A 14,372-nucleotide genomic window follows, 5' to 3' on the forward strand; every position below is an offset into this window, starting at 1 on the left:
GTAAAAAAAACCTTTCCGCGTCAGCAGTGACGCGGGATGTAAGTGTCGCCGTGTCAAAATGTGCGCGGGTGTCAATCATCGCGAGGAGTGACACGCGCGATTGCCGCGCTCGAGATATTATTTCGGATGTGCTGCATATAGTCCGCTATTCGCGCGAATTATCGATTCAGTCGATCGCGTGTTCTGGACTACGTAGTATTTCCACGAAAAGCATGGAAGCCTCCTGGAGTCATTATTACGGTATCATTCAAAACTTATCGCTACTCACCGGCATGTGGCCGTACCTGAAGCCGAGAACGAGGTTGCTCCGCGTGGTCCTGTTGACCACGATCGTCCTGACTATATTCGTTCCGCAGGTAATTTTAGGGACGCGATTGAGTGGTCGACGGAACAGCTTGTCGCAAAAGGTTGACGCGATATTTCCAGATAGCGCATCAATTCACGTGCAAGCAGGACCTTCAATGTATTTTCGAATCAATGACGTCGTGCCTGTTGACGAGCGTCGGTATGGTGAAGGTGTGGTCGTTTCAATTGAATATTCGTCAAGTACGTTTCGTGACAGACGCGACGGAGTATTCAGCTTCGACAGAGAGAGAGAGAGAGAGAGAGAGAATCGCCTGTTCGCATGAGGACATATATTTAATGATCCAAATAGCACAAGACATCCCAGCATTATCCTAAACGCATTCGAAATTCCTTCGAAGATCCCAGGATGTCTCGAGTGGGATCAGAATTGCTTCGGGACATCTTATGCTACATGGGATATGTTCTCTCGGGTTCTCTCTTATCCCTCCCCCGCCCCTTGACATTTATCTGTTTCGTCGGATCGTGAAGTAGTGTGCGATTGATCGACGTTTTGCCAGATTAAGAGCTTCACCGAACACTTGTTCGTCGACTGGAAGGAACTGGAGACGCCTCAGGAGTACGAAATCATGAGGTCGTACGCCGAGAACTGCAGACGATTCTCCTTGCTATATCCGGGTGAGTTTTGATAAATACCCCGCAGGATCCTCTTTCTACCTCGTGATACGCTCTCGTTGCAGTGTACTGCTTCTCGGCGGTGTACATTTTCATGTCGGTGTCTATTGTACCACCTATACTCGACATTGTATCACCGCTTAACGAATCCCGGCCTGTACTGCTGCCGTACCCGGGATACTACTTTGTGGACAGTAGGAAATATTTCTTTTATATTTTTGGCCACTCCATCTTCAGCTGGGAGATGGTCATGGCCGGAATAGTAGCGCATGATTGCATGTTCGTGAGTTACGTCGAGCATCTGTGCAGTATGTTCGCGGTGGTCGGGTAAGGAGATCGTTTCAAGGTGTGAGTAAACACATGTTCAACGTGCATTCGCTCGATTTATTCAAGCGGCAAAGTCGAATTACTCGTAGATCTCGTTTCGAAGATCTATTTCGTAATTCTGACGATGCAGTGGAAGACGCGAAAGGAAATCTAGACGATGTTTATCGCAAGAAGATCGCGCTCTTCGTCCACACACATCGGAAAACCTTGAAGTAAGTACCTGGAACTGACGAGGATGCAACGAGGTTTGCTTGGAAGAATAAACGAGTACATGCGGGAACATCTGGAAATGATAAGATTCAATTAGATTAGTCTCTCTTCTCTTTGTTCACTGCGACAGGTTCGCGCAGACTCTCGAAAGTACCTTCACCGTACCCTTTGCTGTGCAATTACTCATAATTATTGGCACGATGAGCTGCACCCTGTTGCAGGTACTGATGCGTTAGAAAATCTTTTCTGAATTTGCGAAAGAGAGAAACTAAAGCACCACTTTCCTTTGTACTCGAGATCACGCAGCAGGAGGCCGGCATGTTGGAACTAATAAGGTACATATTGTACGTCATCGGTCAACTGTTTCATTTGTTCTGCCTCAGTTTCGAGGGCCAGAAGCTGATCGACCACAGCCTTCGGATGCGCGACAAGATGTAAGACGATCGTCTTATTAAGTCAATCGGAAAGTTTCGTCCGTTTTTTTTTTGCAAAACTTATGGCTTTATTTCAGAAATAAAATGCAAAAGTACATCAATCGAAATATTGTCCATCGTTAGCGATGACTTTTCTCCATCTTTCGGTCAGCAAGCGAATTCCGCGGCGAAAGAATGACTCGTCTTTGGAGGCTATCCAGTCAGAGACCCATTTTTCGACGTCTTCATAAAAATTGAAGCATTCGTCAGCAAGTGCGTGTGCCATCGGCCGAAACAAGTAGTAGTCGGAAGGGGCACAGTTTGGTGAATAAGAAGCCGCATGGGGTAACACTTCCCAGCGAAGTGCTTCTAACGTTTCCTTGACAGATTTTGTGACGTGAGGCCGAGCGTTGTCATGAAGCAAAATCACTTTATGCTGTCTCGTTTCATATTCTAGTCGTTTTTCGTGCAATGCTCGGCTCAAACGGATCATTTGTTCTCTGTAGAGTTCCCCTGTGACTGTTTGACCACTTTTCAACAGCTTGTGGTACAACACACCCTTCTGATCCCACCAAATACAGAGCCTTCTTTCCGTGGATATATTCCGCTTTGGCGTCGATGTTCGGGGTTGGCCGAGTTCGTAAATATTATAGTTTCTCGACGTTTGGGGTTGTCAAAATAAATCCATTTTTCATCCCCAGTGATGATACGATGTAAAAACCCCTTTTCTTTGCGAGCAGCTAGCAAGCAGAATTTCGCAGATGGTTTTTCGCCTTTCAATGTCTCTTGGCTTCAGTTCATATGGGACCCATTTTCCTTCCTTGTAAACCTTTCCTAAGGCTTTCAAACGATCGGAAATGACAGATTGAGCACAATTTAATGCTTCTGCAAGTTGTATTTGCGTTTGACATGGGTCTTCGTCCACCACTGCCTGCAATTCTTCGTCTTCGAATACTCTTGGCCGTCCAGAACGCTCTTTGTCCTCTACATCAAAATCACCACTTTTAAAGCGCCGAAACCATTCTCTGCATGTTTTATCGGAAGGAGCATTATCACCATAAACCTTCTACAAGCATTCGATGAGCTTCAGCTGCAGTTTTCTTCAAATTGAAGCAAAAGATTAACACTTCGCGCAAATGACGCTTATTTGGCTCAAATTTCGATATTTTTGATGCAGTAAAAAATAATGTTATTGATGCAAACGTATACTTTTATATACTGAACGTTATTGACAGATATCAAAACAAATCATTAAGCTTCGTTTAGATATTAGAGATTAACGATAGTTCTAGCTATAGCTACTTGCCGCTAGATGGACGGAACTTTCCGATTTACCTAATATTACTGTGATCAAAAAGTATCCGAAGTTTATTTTTAAAAATCAAAATTACAATCATCAAAATTCTTATAGTCTCCTTCAAAGTAGTCCCCATTGCTTGCAGCGCACATATGCCAGCGCACATTTGATCCAGTCCTGAAAACATCGCTCATATGCGGCAGACGGTATGGCCTTCAATTCACGCAGCGATTTTCCTTTCATGTCCTCAATCGATTCGAAACGCTGTCCGCGAAGTGGACAGTAGATTTTTTCAGTAGGGGGAACAAGAAAAAATCGCAGGGGGCCATGTCTGGTGAATACGGTGCTTGCGGAGCGACATTCGTTGAGATTTTGGAGAAAATCCAGGTTTTTCGGAATCAAACGCGATGCCGTTTTATATCCAGTACCAGGTCTGTAAATATGAAACCGGAACTTGCCCATAGATGGCCCTAGCTGTCAATGTTGTTACCGTTAAACCGCGTCATTGGCGCCATTTGTTGATATCTGACAAAGATTTTCAACTCACAACAATACAAGTTTCATACAACAGCATAGTTTGTAATAGCGTTGAATATGTCGAATTTTGTGCCTGGGAGCTGCGATTTGCGAACAGCATTGATTTTCTGTTACCATTTGAAGAAAACTGCTGCAGAATCGCATCGAATGTTTGTCGAAGCTTACGGTCAGCATGCTCTTGGTAAATCACAGTGCTTTGAGTGGTTTAAAAAATTCAAACGTGGCGATTTTGACGTGAGAAACGAAGAACGTGGAAGACCACCGAAAAAGTTTGAAGACAGCGAATTGCAAGCATTGTTGGATGAGGATGACGCTCAAACGCAACAACAACTCGCGGATCAATTAAATGTGACACGAGAAGTCGTCTCCATACGTTTGAAAGCCATGGGAAAGATCCAGAAGATGGGAAAATGGGTTCCACATGAACTGAATGAAAGACAGCAGGAAAACCGAAAAACCACTTGCGAAATGCTGCTCGCCAGGTACAAAAGAAAGTCATTTCTCCATCGAATTGTGACTGGCGATGAAAAGTGGATATATTTTGAGAATCCTAAGCGTAAAAGGTCATGGGTAACTCCAGGCGAACCGTCGACATCGACTGCAAGGCCAAATCGCTATGTGCGGAAGACAATGCTCTGTGTTTGGTGGGATCAGAAGGGTGTGATCTATTATGAGCTGCTAAAACCTGGCGAAACCGTTCATACTGAACGCTACCGACAACAAATGATCGATTTGAATCAAGCTTTGCGTGAAAAACGACCAGAATATCAAAAAAGGCAACACAAAGTGATTTTGCTTCATGATAATGCACCATCACACACAGCAAAACTGGTCAAGGAAACGGTTGAGGTGTTTGGTTGGGAAATACTTTCGCATGCGGCTTACTCACCAGACTTGGTTCCGTCCGATTACTACTTATTTGCATCGATGGAACACGCACTTGCTGAGCAGCGCTTCACTTCTTACGAAAATGTACGAAAATGACCCGATGACTGGTTTGCCTCAAAAGAGCAACAGCTTTTTTGCCGTGGCATCCACAAATTGTCAGACAGGTGGGAAAAATGTATAGCTAGCGATGGGCAATACTTCGAATAAAATATTTTTTATCATTTTCATACAATAAACGTGTATTTTCTATGAAAAAATTCCAGTTTCCTATTTACATACCTGGTATATTGGACAAAATGTGCTGGCACGATCCAAATTCCAAAATGATATTCCAACTTCATCTGCTATCTCTCGCACAGTCAATCGACGGTTTTGGAGCACCAATTCTTTCACTTTCTCAATGTGAGCGTCATCCGGTGACGTTGATGGTTTTCCAGAGCGTGGGTCGTCTTCAACGGATTCTCGCCCTTCTTGGAACTTCTTAAACCACTCAAATGTACTCGTTTTCGATAAACAATCATCGCCATAAGCTTTCTGCAACATTTCGAATGCGTTTGTGAACGAAATCTTGTTCGCAACACAATTTCAAAGAAATTCTTTGCTCCATATTTTTCGACATCGTAAAAATTGCCATGCACAACAATCTTCAATGACATAAACAACTGCCACTTTCAAACGGCTTGAAGGAACACCATGATTTTTTCACCAAATGTGAAGGACGTGTGTACCAACTTAAGAAAGCAAACGGATTTGATTTATAGTTTACCCGCGATTTTTAAAAAATAAAATTTGGATACTTTTTGATCACACTAGTATAGCTTGCCTCGAAACTACCTGATTTCTAGCACCTGCCGAACTTACATCGCGCGCACCTTCGAAACATTACAGATACAATAGCTTGTGGTACAAGGCACCGTTGAAGTCACGGAAGCTCCTTATATTAACGATGATGCAGAGTCTTCGGCCGACTGTCTTGAGCGCGGGCAAAGTTTACATATTCTCTCTGGAGAGCTTCACTACGGTAAAATATGCAGCATCACAGACCATTGACATTCGGACGTTCCGTCGCGCATAATGACAAAATGTCCCTGTCTTTTCAAGGTTTTACAAACTTCGATGTCTTATTTTACGGTACTCTCCACCTTTCAATAACAGCGATATTCCATCAGAATTGTTCTATCGATTTTTAACTTGTATTAAACCAAAATAAAACAATATAAATTTTTTAACATTATATATTAGCCGAGAGGATATACTTTACCGACTTGCCAAGTTATCCATGTTACGGACAATACGGACTGCATTTCCTATTATATTATTCTCAATAGGCACGAGGGAGGAGGGTCTATCTTGCAAAAGCTAGAGAGGTGGTTTTTGAACATGAATAGGAGAGTATTACATAGAAAAAGAAACATAATTGTGTGTTAAAGCTAACCACTCTTGCAGTTTTTTATCCACTACCAGCTCTTTTGCCTTCATGTATCCTCTCATCCGTATTCCTAGGAAGAAGTGGTTATACTTCAATTACACGCATAAATACAGCACGTTTAATAATACAAAAACTTCGATAGGGATACACTCTCAACTTAACAACACTATATGTTACATGATATCCTATCATAGCAATTGCGATATCCGTTATTCCGTGACAACGCAAATTATAGAACCTGACAGCGTGTTTTATGCGAAATGAAGCGGTTTGCTTAACAAAAGCTATCCATTCACATCTATGTAACACGTATGCAAGACGTATAATTACGCGGCATCTATTTAGTTATGACAACCCGTGCTATGTAGTACGTATCGGGCAAGGAAGGGAAGCGACATCATAAAATATTTATTTTCCGTGGCGAGAATTCTAAGGGGAAAGCTTGACATTCAAATGAGCGTGAAACGTGAAAGAACAACAGTCTCCTTAGGAAATATGGATCCTATTCGAACCAGTAGCAATTATGAATATTACAAGCTGTGTAGAAAACTTTTGCTACTCACTGGTCTGTGGCCTTATGACAAGCTCAGAAACAGGCTGCTTCATATGGGTGTTATCATTGTATATGATATTTCTATTATGTTTGTGCAGGTAACATTAATTTACGTAACAAGTCCCGCGAGAATCAATGGTGAACGATCGTTGAGATTTTGGGTTAAAGTGATCGAAGTCTCATGTTCGAATTTAATTCGGTATACGATCTTCTTAGTCTCTCGGATAGACATCCATCATCTCGAAAAATCCTAATCGGAAACCTAATTAATTTTCTAGATAGCAAACTATTTCGTCTGCGACACAATACAGTGCATTTTTAAAACTTTACCTATGAACATAATGACGGTAATAGTGTTGGTGAAGTTACTCACGTACCATTTTAATAGGCAGAAGGTACATTAGTTCTAATCTACAGATACAAGTAACTTCTGTGAGCGAAACTTTCAGTTGAAACTTGACGGCGGTTAATCTCATTGCGTAAGCATTGAAAATATATTTGTGATATCTTGAATACATTGATGACACTTGTAGATTAAAGACCTCTTAGAACACTTGCACTCAGATTGGAATGCACTCTGTTACGAAGAAGAATTTGTTATCATGAGGAAGTACGCTGAAACTGGTAGATCCTACTCGTTTTACTATGCCAGTAAGAATTTCTTATTTAATAAATGATAGTTATAGAAACACATTTTTTGCGGTATTATGAAAGAGATAAAGCGAGTTGTGATGTGAAATATACTTGATCGTTGTAGAATCTGTTTAATGAATAGGAAAATAAAAGCAGCATCTTCGTTGTTTCGTAATAAGACCTTTTGTAGCAAGCATATATTCGATTACCTTTATATTCGGATGCGTGGTTCTCGTGCCACGTTTCATGGACGTTGTGTCTCCTTTGAATGAAAGTCGTCCGATAATGATGCCGTGTCCGGTAAACTACTTCGTCGACGAGGAAGAATATTTTTATTATATCTTTGTCCATCTGATAATCGGTGCTTTTGTATGTATTACCGGATTGCTCGCGCATGACTGCAATTTCTTCACTTTCACCGAGCACGTTTGCGGCCTCTTCGAAATTGTGGGGTATTGAATATTTATTTTGAACTTGTATGTTTCTTGTCCACATAAATGACAATTTTGTTTTTCGTAACGTAGCACATCAACCCATTAATATAAATACTAATGTTTGCAGCTTCAGACTCGAAAATTTATTATATAAACGAAATATTACGGAAAAGAATATGATCGAGCTTTCGGATGACGTGTATGTAAAAAATATCGAGTTTTCCATTCAAGCTCATCGGCGGGCCCTGCAGTAAGTAATGTATTGTGTATTGTTTGCTCTACAAATACTAAAGTTACTTTTGATGAGTACGCTTCGTCAGTTGTAAGAAATTCTTTCTTATAAGCAGTAATAATTGTTTATGACTGTCGTTTACAGTTTCGTTGCCCTGCTCGAAAACACTTTCTGCTTATCTTTCGCAATACAACTTTTGATAGTTACTATCATCATGAGCATAACTTTAATACAAGTGAGTTGTTTTACGAAAAACGGTTATAAACTTATCACGTCATCAAGTTACAGAATTAAGACATGATTTAATTTTTCGCATGTTTCAGCTCTCGTCAGAATTGCAGGGTGACATGATGGAAGTGGTGAGATATGTTCCTTTTGTAATTGGTCAATTGGCCCATTTACTTATTTACAGTTATCAGGGGCAAAAGATGATAAATCATAGTCTTGGGTTGTGCGAGAAAATGTAAGACCTTAAGAAAATTTAAACTTCAAAGCAGACCGGTGACATAAGTTTTTTCTACACTTTTGATGGAAAGTTATACTTTTGATGGAAATATAATAATTATCTATAAAGATGAACATAGCATTATCATACCATTTCCTTCGTGTGTATGTCAGACTGATTTTGCAGTTATAATGGTTTGTGGTACACCATACCAGTGAAATCGCAACGGCTGCTGTTGTTCGCGATGAGAAAGAACATAGTGCCTAGTTTTGTGACCGCCGGAAAAATTTATATATTTTGCTTGGAAAATTTTACTTCGGTAAAGTAATTATCATATATGAAGAAAGCTGCAATATAATAAACAAAAGGATACGTGTGCGACTTTAAACAATTTTTCAACGTCCCTATTCAGGTTATGCAATGTTCGATCTCGTATTTTACGGTATTGTCATCTTTCAACGAGCCGTAATGGACAGTCTATGAGTCTAGTAACTCGTCTAGTAAAACAATTGTCCAACATATCGTAGAAGTAACGTTGCGAGCAATATAAGATAATCATATCTCTCCAATATACTTGATATGTTTTCTTGAGCCACTTGCGGCCAAACAGCAATAAATATATATTTTACTGTAGATATTAGAGTATAACCGAGTACATTTTCCCACCTCACGCACGTATTAGGCGAAAATTAACCGACGGTTATGAACTGTTCAATGCTTCGTACGTTTCTACACGTTTCATCTTACTTGTAGAACTGCGCCCATATTCGTTCATGATACACTTCTGTTATTTCTGTAAAATGACGGAATTGTTTAAATGTCACTCTCTCAAACTATGTTTTTCTTTAGCTCACGAAATAATTTTCTAACTCGAAGTGTCCGTCTTTAGACGAATGAGCTATGTACTTCGTACTGAAGACCACTTGCATAAATAATATGTGTAGAAATACATACTTACAGCATGAACATTGCGTGTTTTCGAAAATTCGAACGTAGCAATCAAAGCATCCGGCATTCAGTGACAATGAATATTTACCGATAGCATGTTCTATACCGTTTGGGTTAAAACGGCTTGCCATCAGCCTAACTAGAGCTGACAATTCGCGTTTAGATAATACTTACGCGGAATATGTATTTATATTACGTCTACTAGTTAGTAACAACCTGTGTTGCACCGAATGCGCCGGGCAAAGAAGAAGAGTGACATGATAAATTATTTATGAATTTTCTGTGGCGAGAGTCCCAAGAGGAAAGCTCGATTTTCATATGAGTGTATGATATGAAAAAAGAAACAGTCTCCTTAGGAAATATGGATCGCTTCCAAACGGACTGCAGATATGATTGTTACAAGCTGTGTAAAAAACTTTTGCTTCTGAGTGGGCTGTGGCCTTATGAGAAGCTCAGAAGAAGGCTGCTTCGTATGGGTGTTATCATTGTGTGTGATATTTCTATTATGTTTGTACAGGTAATATTAATTATCACAAGTCCCGCGAGAATCGGTGGTGACGGGTTGTTGAGATTTTAGGTTAAAGTGAAATCGCAGTTTCATGTTTGAATTTAATTCGGTATACGATATTTTTAGCCTCTCGAATAGACATCCATTATCTCGAAAAATCCTAATCAGAAACCTAACTAATTTTCTAGATAGCAAACTATTTCGCCTGCGACACAATACAGTGCATTTTTAAAACTTTACCTATGAATATGATGACGCTACTAGTATTGGTGAAAATATTCACGTACCATTTTAATAGGCAGAAGGTACGTTAGTTCTAAGCTACAGATACAAGTAACTTCTGTGAGCGAAACTTTCAGTTGAAACTTGACGACTATTAATCTCTTTGTTTAAGCATTGGAAATATATTTATGATATCTTGAATATATTAATGACGCTTGTAGATTAAAGGCCTCTTAGAACACTTGCACTCAGACTGGAATGTACTGCATTGTGAAGAAGAATTTGTTATCATGAAGAAATACGCTGAAACTGGTAGATCCTACTCGTTTTATTATGCTGGTAAGAATTTCTTATTCAATAAATGATAGTTAGTGAAACACATTTTTTGCAGTATAATGAAAGAGATAAAGCGAGTTGTAATATGAAATATACTTGATCGTTGTAGAATTTGTTTTTAATGAATAGGAAAATAAAAGCAGCATCTTCGTTGTTTCGTAATAAAACTTTTTGTAGCAAGCATATATTCGATTACCTTTATATTCGGATGCACGGTTCTCGTGCCACGTTTCATGGACGTTGTGTCTCCTTTGAATGAAAGTCGTCCGATAATGATGCCGTGTCCGGCAAACTACTTCGTCGACGAGGAAGAATATTTTTATTATATTTTTGTCCATCTGATAATCGGTGCTTTTGTATGTATTACCGGATTGGTCGCACACGACTGCAACTTCTTAACTTTCGTCGAGCACGTTTGCGGCCTCTTCGAAATTGTGGGGTACTGAATATTTATTTCGAATTTGTATGTTCTTTGTCTTCACATAAATGACAGTTTTGGTTTTCGTAAGGTTACACATACACCCATTAATATGCACACTAATGTTTGCAGTTTCAGGCTCGAACATTTGTTATATAAACGAAATATTATGAAAAGGAATGTGATCGAGCTTTCGGATGACGTGTACGTCAAAAACATCGAGTTTTCCATTCAAGCTCACCGGCGGGCCCTGCAGTAAGTAATGCATCGTATTAGGTGTGTGAATTAATTCGGTCGGGTTTTTTTCTTCCAAAAAAAGACTTTAGTATGAAAAAAAACATGAGAAAATACACTAATCAAAGTATTTGCCATCGCTTGCTATTATGTTTTCCCATCTGTCTGGCAGTTGTTGCATTCCGTGACGGAAAAACGACTCGTCCTTCGAAGCGATCCATTCATTGAGCCATTTCTCTATTTCTTCATAATTGTTGAAGTGCTGTCCGAAAACCCGTGTGCCATCGATCTGAACAAGTGATAATCGGATGGAGCAATGTCTGGTGAATACGGCGGATGAGGTAAAACGTCCCAGCCAAATGCTCCCAAGGTGGCCTTCACAATCTTTCCAACATGTGGCCGAGCGTTATCGTGGATCGCTGGAAGATCACTTTATCGTGTTTCTTTGCACATTCCGGCCGTTTATTCTTCAATACGTTGTTCAAACGGATTAAATGTTGCTGGTAAAGTTCGGCAGTGATGGTTTGGCTCTGTTTTAATAGTTCATGATACATTACACCCTTCCGGTCCCACCATATACAGAGCATTACTTTCATGCCGTGAATATTCCGTTTTGGTATCGATGTGGATGGTTTTCCTGGGTCGCTAATGGATTTCCTTCGTTTGGGATTATCGAAATATATCCACTTTTCGCCTGCAGTCACAATATGACGCAAAAAACCTTTTCTATTTTGCCTGGCGGGCAAGATTTCAGACATGGCTTTTCGTCTTTCGATATCTATTTCTTTCAGTGCGTATGGCTCCCATCTTCCTTCTTTGTAAATGTGATCCCATAGCTGCCAAACGCATAGAAATTGATGATCGATCAACATTCAACAATTGTGCGAGCTCATGTTGCGATTGACACGGATCTTTATCGATGAGCGCCTGCAATTCCTCGTCCTCGAACTTCTTCGGCTGACCTGGACGACGGTTCAGTGTCGTTTGTCATCAACACTGAAATCATCACTTTTGAAACGTCGAGACCATTCTCCGCATGATTTATCGGTGGGAGCACTTTCACTATAAGCTTCTACGAGCATTCAATGAGCTTCAGCAGCTGTTTTCTTCAAATGAAAACAGAAAATGAGAACTTCCCGGAAATGATGCTTTCTTGGCTCGAATTTCGACATTTTCGAATCAGATAAACACGATGTTATTGTTACAAACCCGAACGTTTATCAACTGAATATTATTGCCAGATATCAAAACTAAAAAATAAAGCTTTTTGCAGAAATTACAAGTTAGAAAATTACAGCAGCAATTGACCGTCAGATGGACCGAATTAATTCACACACTCAATATATCTTTTGCTCTACAAATACTAAAGTTACTTTTAATGAGTACGCTTTGTTAGTTATAACAAATTCTTCCTTATAAGCAGTAATAATTGTTTATTACTATCGTTTACAGTTTCGTTACCCTGCTCGAAAACACATTCTGCTTATCATTCGCAATACAACTCTTGATAATTACGACCAACATGAGCATAACTTTAATACAAGTGAGTTGCTTTCCAAAAGACGATTAGAAACACATCGCCAAGCTATAGAATTAAGACATGATTTAATTTTTCGCATGTTTCAGCTCTCGTCAGAATTGCAGGGTGATATGGTGGAAATGGTGAGACTCGTTCCTTACATAATTGGTCAATTGGCTCATTTATTTATTTACAGTTACCAGGGGCAAAAGTTGATAAATCACAGTCTTGAGTTGTGCCAGAAAATGTAAGGAGATTTTAAGTAGATTTAACTTCAAAAGAGATCGGTGACATAAATTTTTTCGACACGTAAAGTTATACTTTTGATGAAAATATGATAATTATCTGTAGAGACAAACATAACATTATTGTCCATACCATTTCCTTCGTGTGTATGAACTAATTTTGCAGTTATAATGGTTTGTGGTACACTATACCAGTGAAATCGCAACGGCTGCTGTTGTTCGTAATGAGAAAGAACATAGAGCCTAGTTTTATGACCGCTGGAAAAGTTTACATATTTTGCTTGGAAAGTTTTACTTCGGTAAAGTAATTGTCACATACGGAGAAAGCTGCAATGTAATAAACAAAAGGATACGTGTGCGACTTTAAACAATTTTTCAACATCCCTATTCAGGTCATGCAATGCTCGCTTTCGTACTTTACGGTATTGTCATCTTTCAACGAGCCATAATGGACAGTCGATGATTCTAGTGACTCGTCTAGTAAAGCTACTTCAACATGAAGTGACGTTACGAGCAATATGAGATAATCGTATCTCCCCAATATACTTGATATGTTTTCTTGAGCCACTTACGAGCAAATAGTAATAAATACATATTTTACTATCGACATTAGAGAATAATCGAATACATTTCCACATCTCACACATGTGTTAGACGAAAATTAACCGATGTTTATTAAACGTTCAGTGTTTTGTATGTTTCTATACGTTTCGTTTTACCTGTAGAGCTGCGCCTATTTATATTGTTTAATGTGAAATACTGGAATTGCCCTAACGTCATTCTATCAAACCATGTTTTTCTTTATCTCACGAAGTAATTCTTTTTTCTAACGTAAAGTGTCTGTCTCTCGACGGAAAAACTGCATACTTCGTACTGAAGCCCATTTGCATAAATAATCTCGATAGAAATACAGCATGAACACTGCAGGTTTTCTACCGTAGAAAGATTCTACCGTAGCAATCAAAATATTCACCATTCCCTGATAACGAATATTTATTGATATCGTCTTCTATACATATCTTTTGGGTTAAAACGGCTTGCCATCACCCTAACTAGAGCTGTCAATTCGCGTTTAGATAATACTTACGCGGAACATGTACTTATGTTACGTCTGCTAGTTAGTAACAACCGAATGCGCCGGGCAAAGAAGAAGAGTGACATGACAAATTCTTTATTGATTTTCCGTGGCGAGAATTCGTAGAAGGTAGCTCGATATTCAAATGAGTGTGTGATACGAAAGAAGATCAGTCTCCTTAGGAAATATGGATCGCTTCCAAACGGACTGTAGATATGATTGTTACAAGCTATGTAGAAAACTTTTGCTACTCACTGGTTTGTGGCCTTATGACAAGTTCAGAAACAGGCTGCTTCATATGGGTGTTATCATTGTATTTGATATTTCTATTATGTTTGCACAGGTAATATTAATTATCACAAGTCCCGCGAGAATCGGTGGTGAACGGTTGTTGAGATTTTAGGTTAAAGTAAAATCGCAGTTTCATGTTTGAATTTAATTCGGTATACGATATTTTTAGCCTCTCGAGTGGACATCTATCATCCCGATAA

At 39.5% G+C, this 14,372-nt stretch overlaps 4 protein-coding genes and 2 long non-coding RNA genes across 10 annotated transcripts in view; 4 read left to right on the forward strand and 2 right to left on the reverse strand.

Annotated features, from left to right (window-relative positions):
• LOC105188847 (odorant receptor 4) lies at positions 1 to 5,899 on the forward strand. 2 transcript variants are annotated; one of them, XM_019843991.2, is made up of 9 exons: positions 152 to 356; positions 427 to 546; positions 864 to 981; positions 1,044 to 1,305; positions 1,395 to 1,517; positions 1,646 to 1,736; positions 1,813 to 1,949; positions 5,539 to 5,671; positions 5,752 to 5,899. In XM_019843991.2, exons 1-9 carry the CDS (start codon positions 213 to 215, stop codon positions 5,800 to 5,802), a joined length of 1,179 nt encoding a protein of 392 aa, XP_019699550.1. In that variant the 5' UTR covers positions 152 to 212; the 3' UTR covers positions 5,803 to 5,899. The 2 variants fall into 2 exon arrangements, with proteins under 2 accessions (XP_019699549.1, XP_019699550.1); XM_019843990.2 differs by having other exon boundaries at positions 1 to 356; positions 5,539 to 5,899.
• Positions 1,342 to 5,564, reverse strand: LOC112588179 (uncharacterized). The gene is made up of 3 exons (XR_003112610.1): positions 5,523 to 5,564; positions 4,930 to 5,184; positions 1,342 to 1,588 (listed from the first exon to the last, which is right to left on the reverse strand). It is a non-coding gene; the product is annotated as an uncharacterized LOC112588179 (long non-coding RNA).
• Positions 5,787 to 6,679, reverse strand: LOC112588178 (uncharacterized). The gene is made up of 3 exons (XR_003112609.1): positions 6,643 to 6,679; positions 5,912 to 6,149; positions 5,787 to 5,826 (listed from the first exon to the last, which is right to left on the reverse strand). It is a non-coding gene; the product is annotated as an uncharacterized LOC112588178 (long non-coding RNA).
• Positions 6,523 to 9,224, forward strand: LOC109504380 (odorant receptor 4-like). Of its 2 annotated transcripts, XM_025297049.1 has the most exons (6): positions 6,523 to 6,730; positions 6,911 to 7,027; positions 7,166 to 7,283; positions 7,456 to 7,949; positions 8,076 to 8,166; positions 8,255 to 8,265. In XM_025297049.1, exons 1-4 carry the CDS (start codon positions 6,533 to 6,535, stop codon positions 7,722 to 7,724), a joined length of 702 nt encoding a protein of 233 aa, XP_025152834.1. In that variant the 5' UTR covers positions 6,523 to 6,532; the 3' UTR covers positions 7,725 to 7,949; positions 8,076 to 8,166; positions 8,255 to 8,265. The 2 variants fall into 2 exon arrangements, with proteins under 2 accessions (XP_025152834.1, XP_025152835.1); XM_025297050.1 differs by lacking the exons at positions 6,523 to 6,730; positions 6,911 to 7,027; positions 7,166 to 7,283 and adding exons at positions 8,563 to 8,695; positions 8,789 to 9,224 and having other exon boundaries at positions 7,721 to 7,949; positions 8,255 to 8,394.
• Positions 9,216 to 13,340, forward strand: LOC112588177 (odorant receptor 46a-like). 2 transcript variants are annotated; one of them, XM_025297051.1, is made up of 7 exons: positions 9,216 to 9,841; positions 10,021 to 10,137; positions 10,276 to 11,063; positions 12,495 to 12,585; positions 12,669 to 12,808; positions 12,973 to 13,110; positions 13,199 to 13,340. In XM_025297051.1, the coding sequence occupies exons 3-7, from the start codon at positions 10,921 to 10,923 to the stop codon at positions 13,326 to 13,328; spliced, it is 642 nt and encodes a 213-aa protein (XP_025152836.1). In that variant the 5' UTR covers positions 9,216 to 9,841; positions 10,021 to 10,137; positions 10,276 to 10,920; the 3' UTR covers positions 13,329 to 13,340. The 2 variants fall into 2 exon arrangements, with proteins under 2 accessions (XP_025152836.1, XP_025152837.1); XM_025297052.1 differs by having other exon boundaries at positions 12,973 to 13,105; positions 13,199 to 13,305.
• Positions 13,339 to 14,372, forward strand: part of LOC112588176 (odorant receptor 13a-like) — a 4,910-nt gene continuing 3,876 nt past the window's right edge. For both annotated transcript variants that reach the window (XM_025297047.1, XM_025297048.1), the window contains exon 1: positions 13,339 to 14,224. In XM_025297047.1, the coding sequence (XP_025152832.1) occupies positions 14,069 to 14,224 (156 nt within the window). In that variant the 5' untranslated portion in view covers positions 13,339 to 14,068. The remainder of the gene's footprint in view (positions 14,225 to 14,372) is intronic.

The sequence above is a fragment of the Harpegnathos saltator genome, unplaced genomic scaffold (genome assembly GCF_003227715.2).
Source record: "Harpegnathos saltator strain DR-91 unplaced genomic scaffold, Hsal_v8.6 scaffold168, whole genome shotgun sequence".
In the NCBI taxonomy this organism is placed as follows: Eukaryota; Metazoa; Arthropoda; class Insecta; order Hymenoptera; family Formicidae; genus Harpegnathos; species Harpegnathos saltator.

Excerpts from the sequence above, each read along its gene's own strand:
- LOC105188847 (XM_019843990.2), top strand. The coding sequence starts at position 213 with ATGGAAGCCTCCTGGAGTCATTATTACGGTATCATTCAAAACTTATCG. Across the intron at positions 547-863 it reads TTCAATTGAATATTCGTCAA|ATTAAGAGCTTCACCGAACA; the intron begins GTACGTTTCGTG and ends ACGTTTTGCCAG. Across the intron at positions 1,737-1,812 it reads TGAGCTGCACCCTGTTGCAG|ATCACGCAGCAGGAGGCCGG; the intron begins GTACTGATGCGT and ends TTTGTACTCGAG.
- LOC109504380 (XM_025297049.1), top strand. The coding sequence starts at position 6,533 with ATGAGCGTGAAACGTGAAAGAACAACAGTCTCCTTAGGAAATATGGAT. Across the intron at positions 6,731-6,910 it reads TTTCTATTATGTTTGTGCAG|ATAGCAAACTATTTCGTCTG; the intron begins GTAACATTAATT and ends TTAATTTTCTAG. Across the intron at positions 7,284-7,455 it reads CTACTCGTTTTACTATGCCA|CAAGCATATATTCGATTACC; the intron begins GTAAGAATTTCT and ends GACCTTTTGTAG.
- LOC112588177 (XM_025297051.1), top strand. The coding sequence starts at position 10,921 with ATGCACACTAATGTTTGCAGTTTCAGGCTCGAACATTTGTTATATAAA. Across the intron at positions 11,064-12,494 it reads GCTCACCGGCGGGCCCTGCA|TTTCGTTACCCTGCTCGAAA; the intron begins GTAAGTAATGCA and ends TATCGTTTACAG. Across the intron at positions 12,809-12,972 it reads CTTGAGTTGTGCCAGAAAAT|TTATAATGGTTTGTGGTACA; the intron begins GTAAGGAGATTT and ends CTAATTTTGCAG.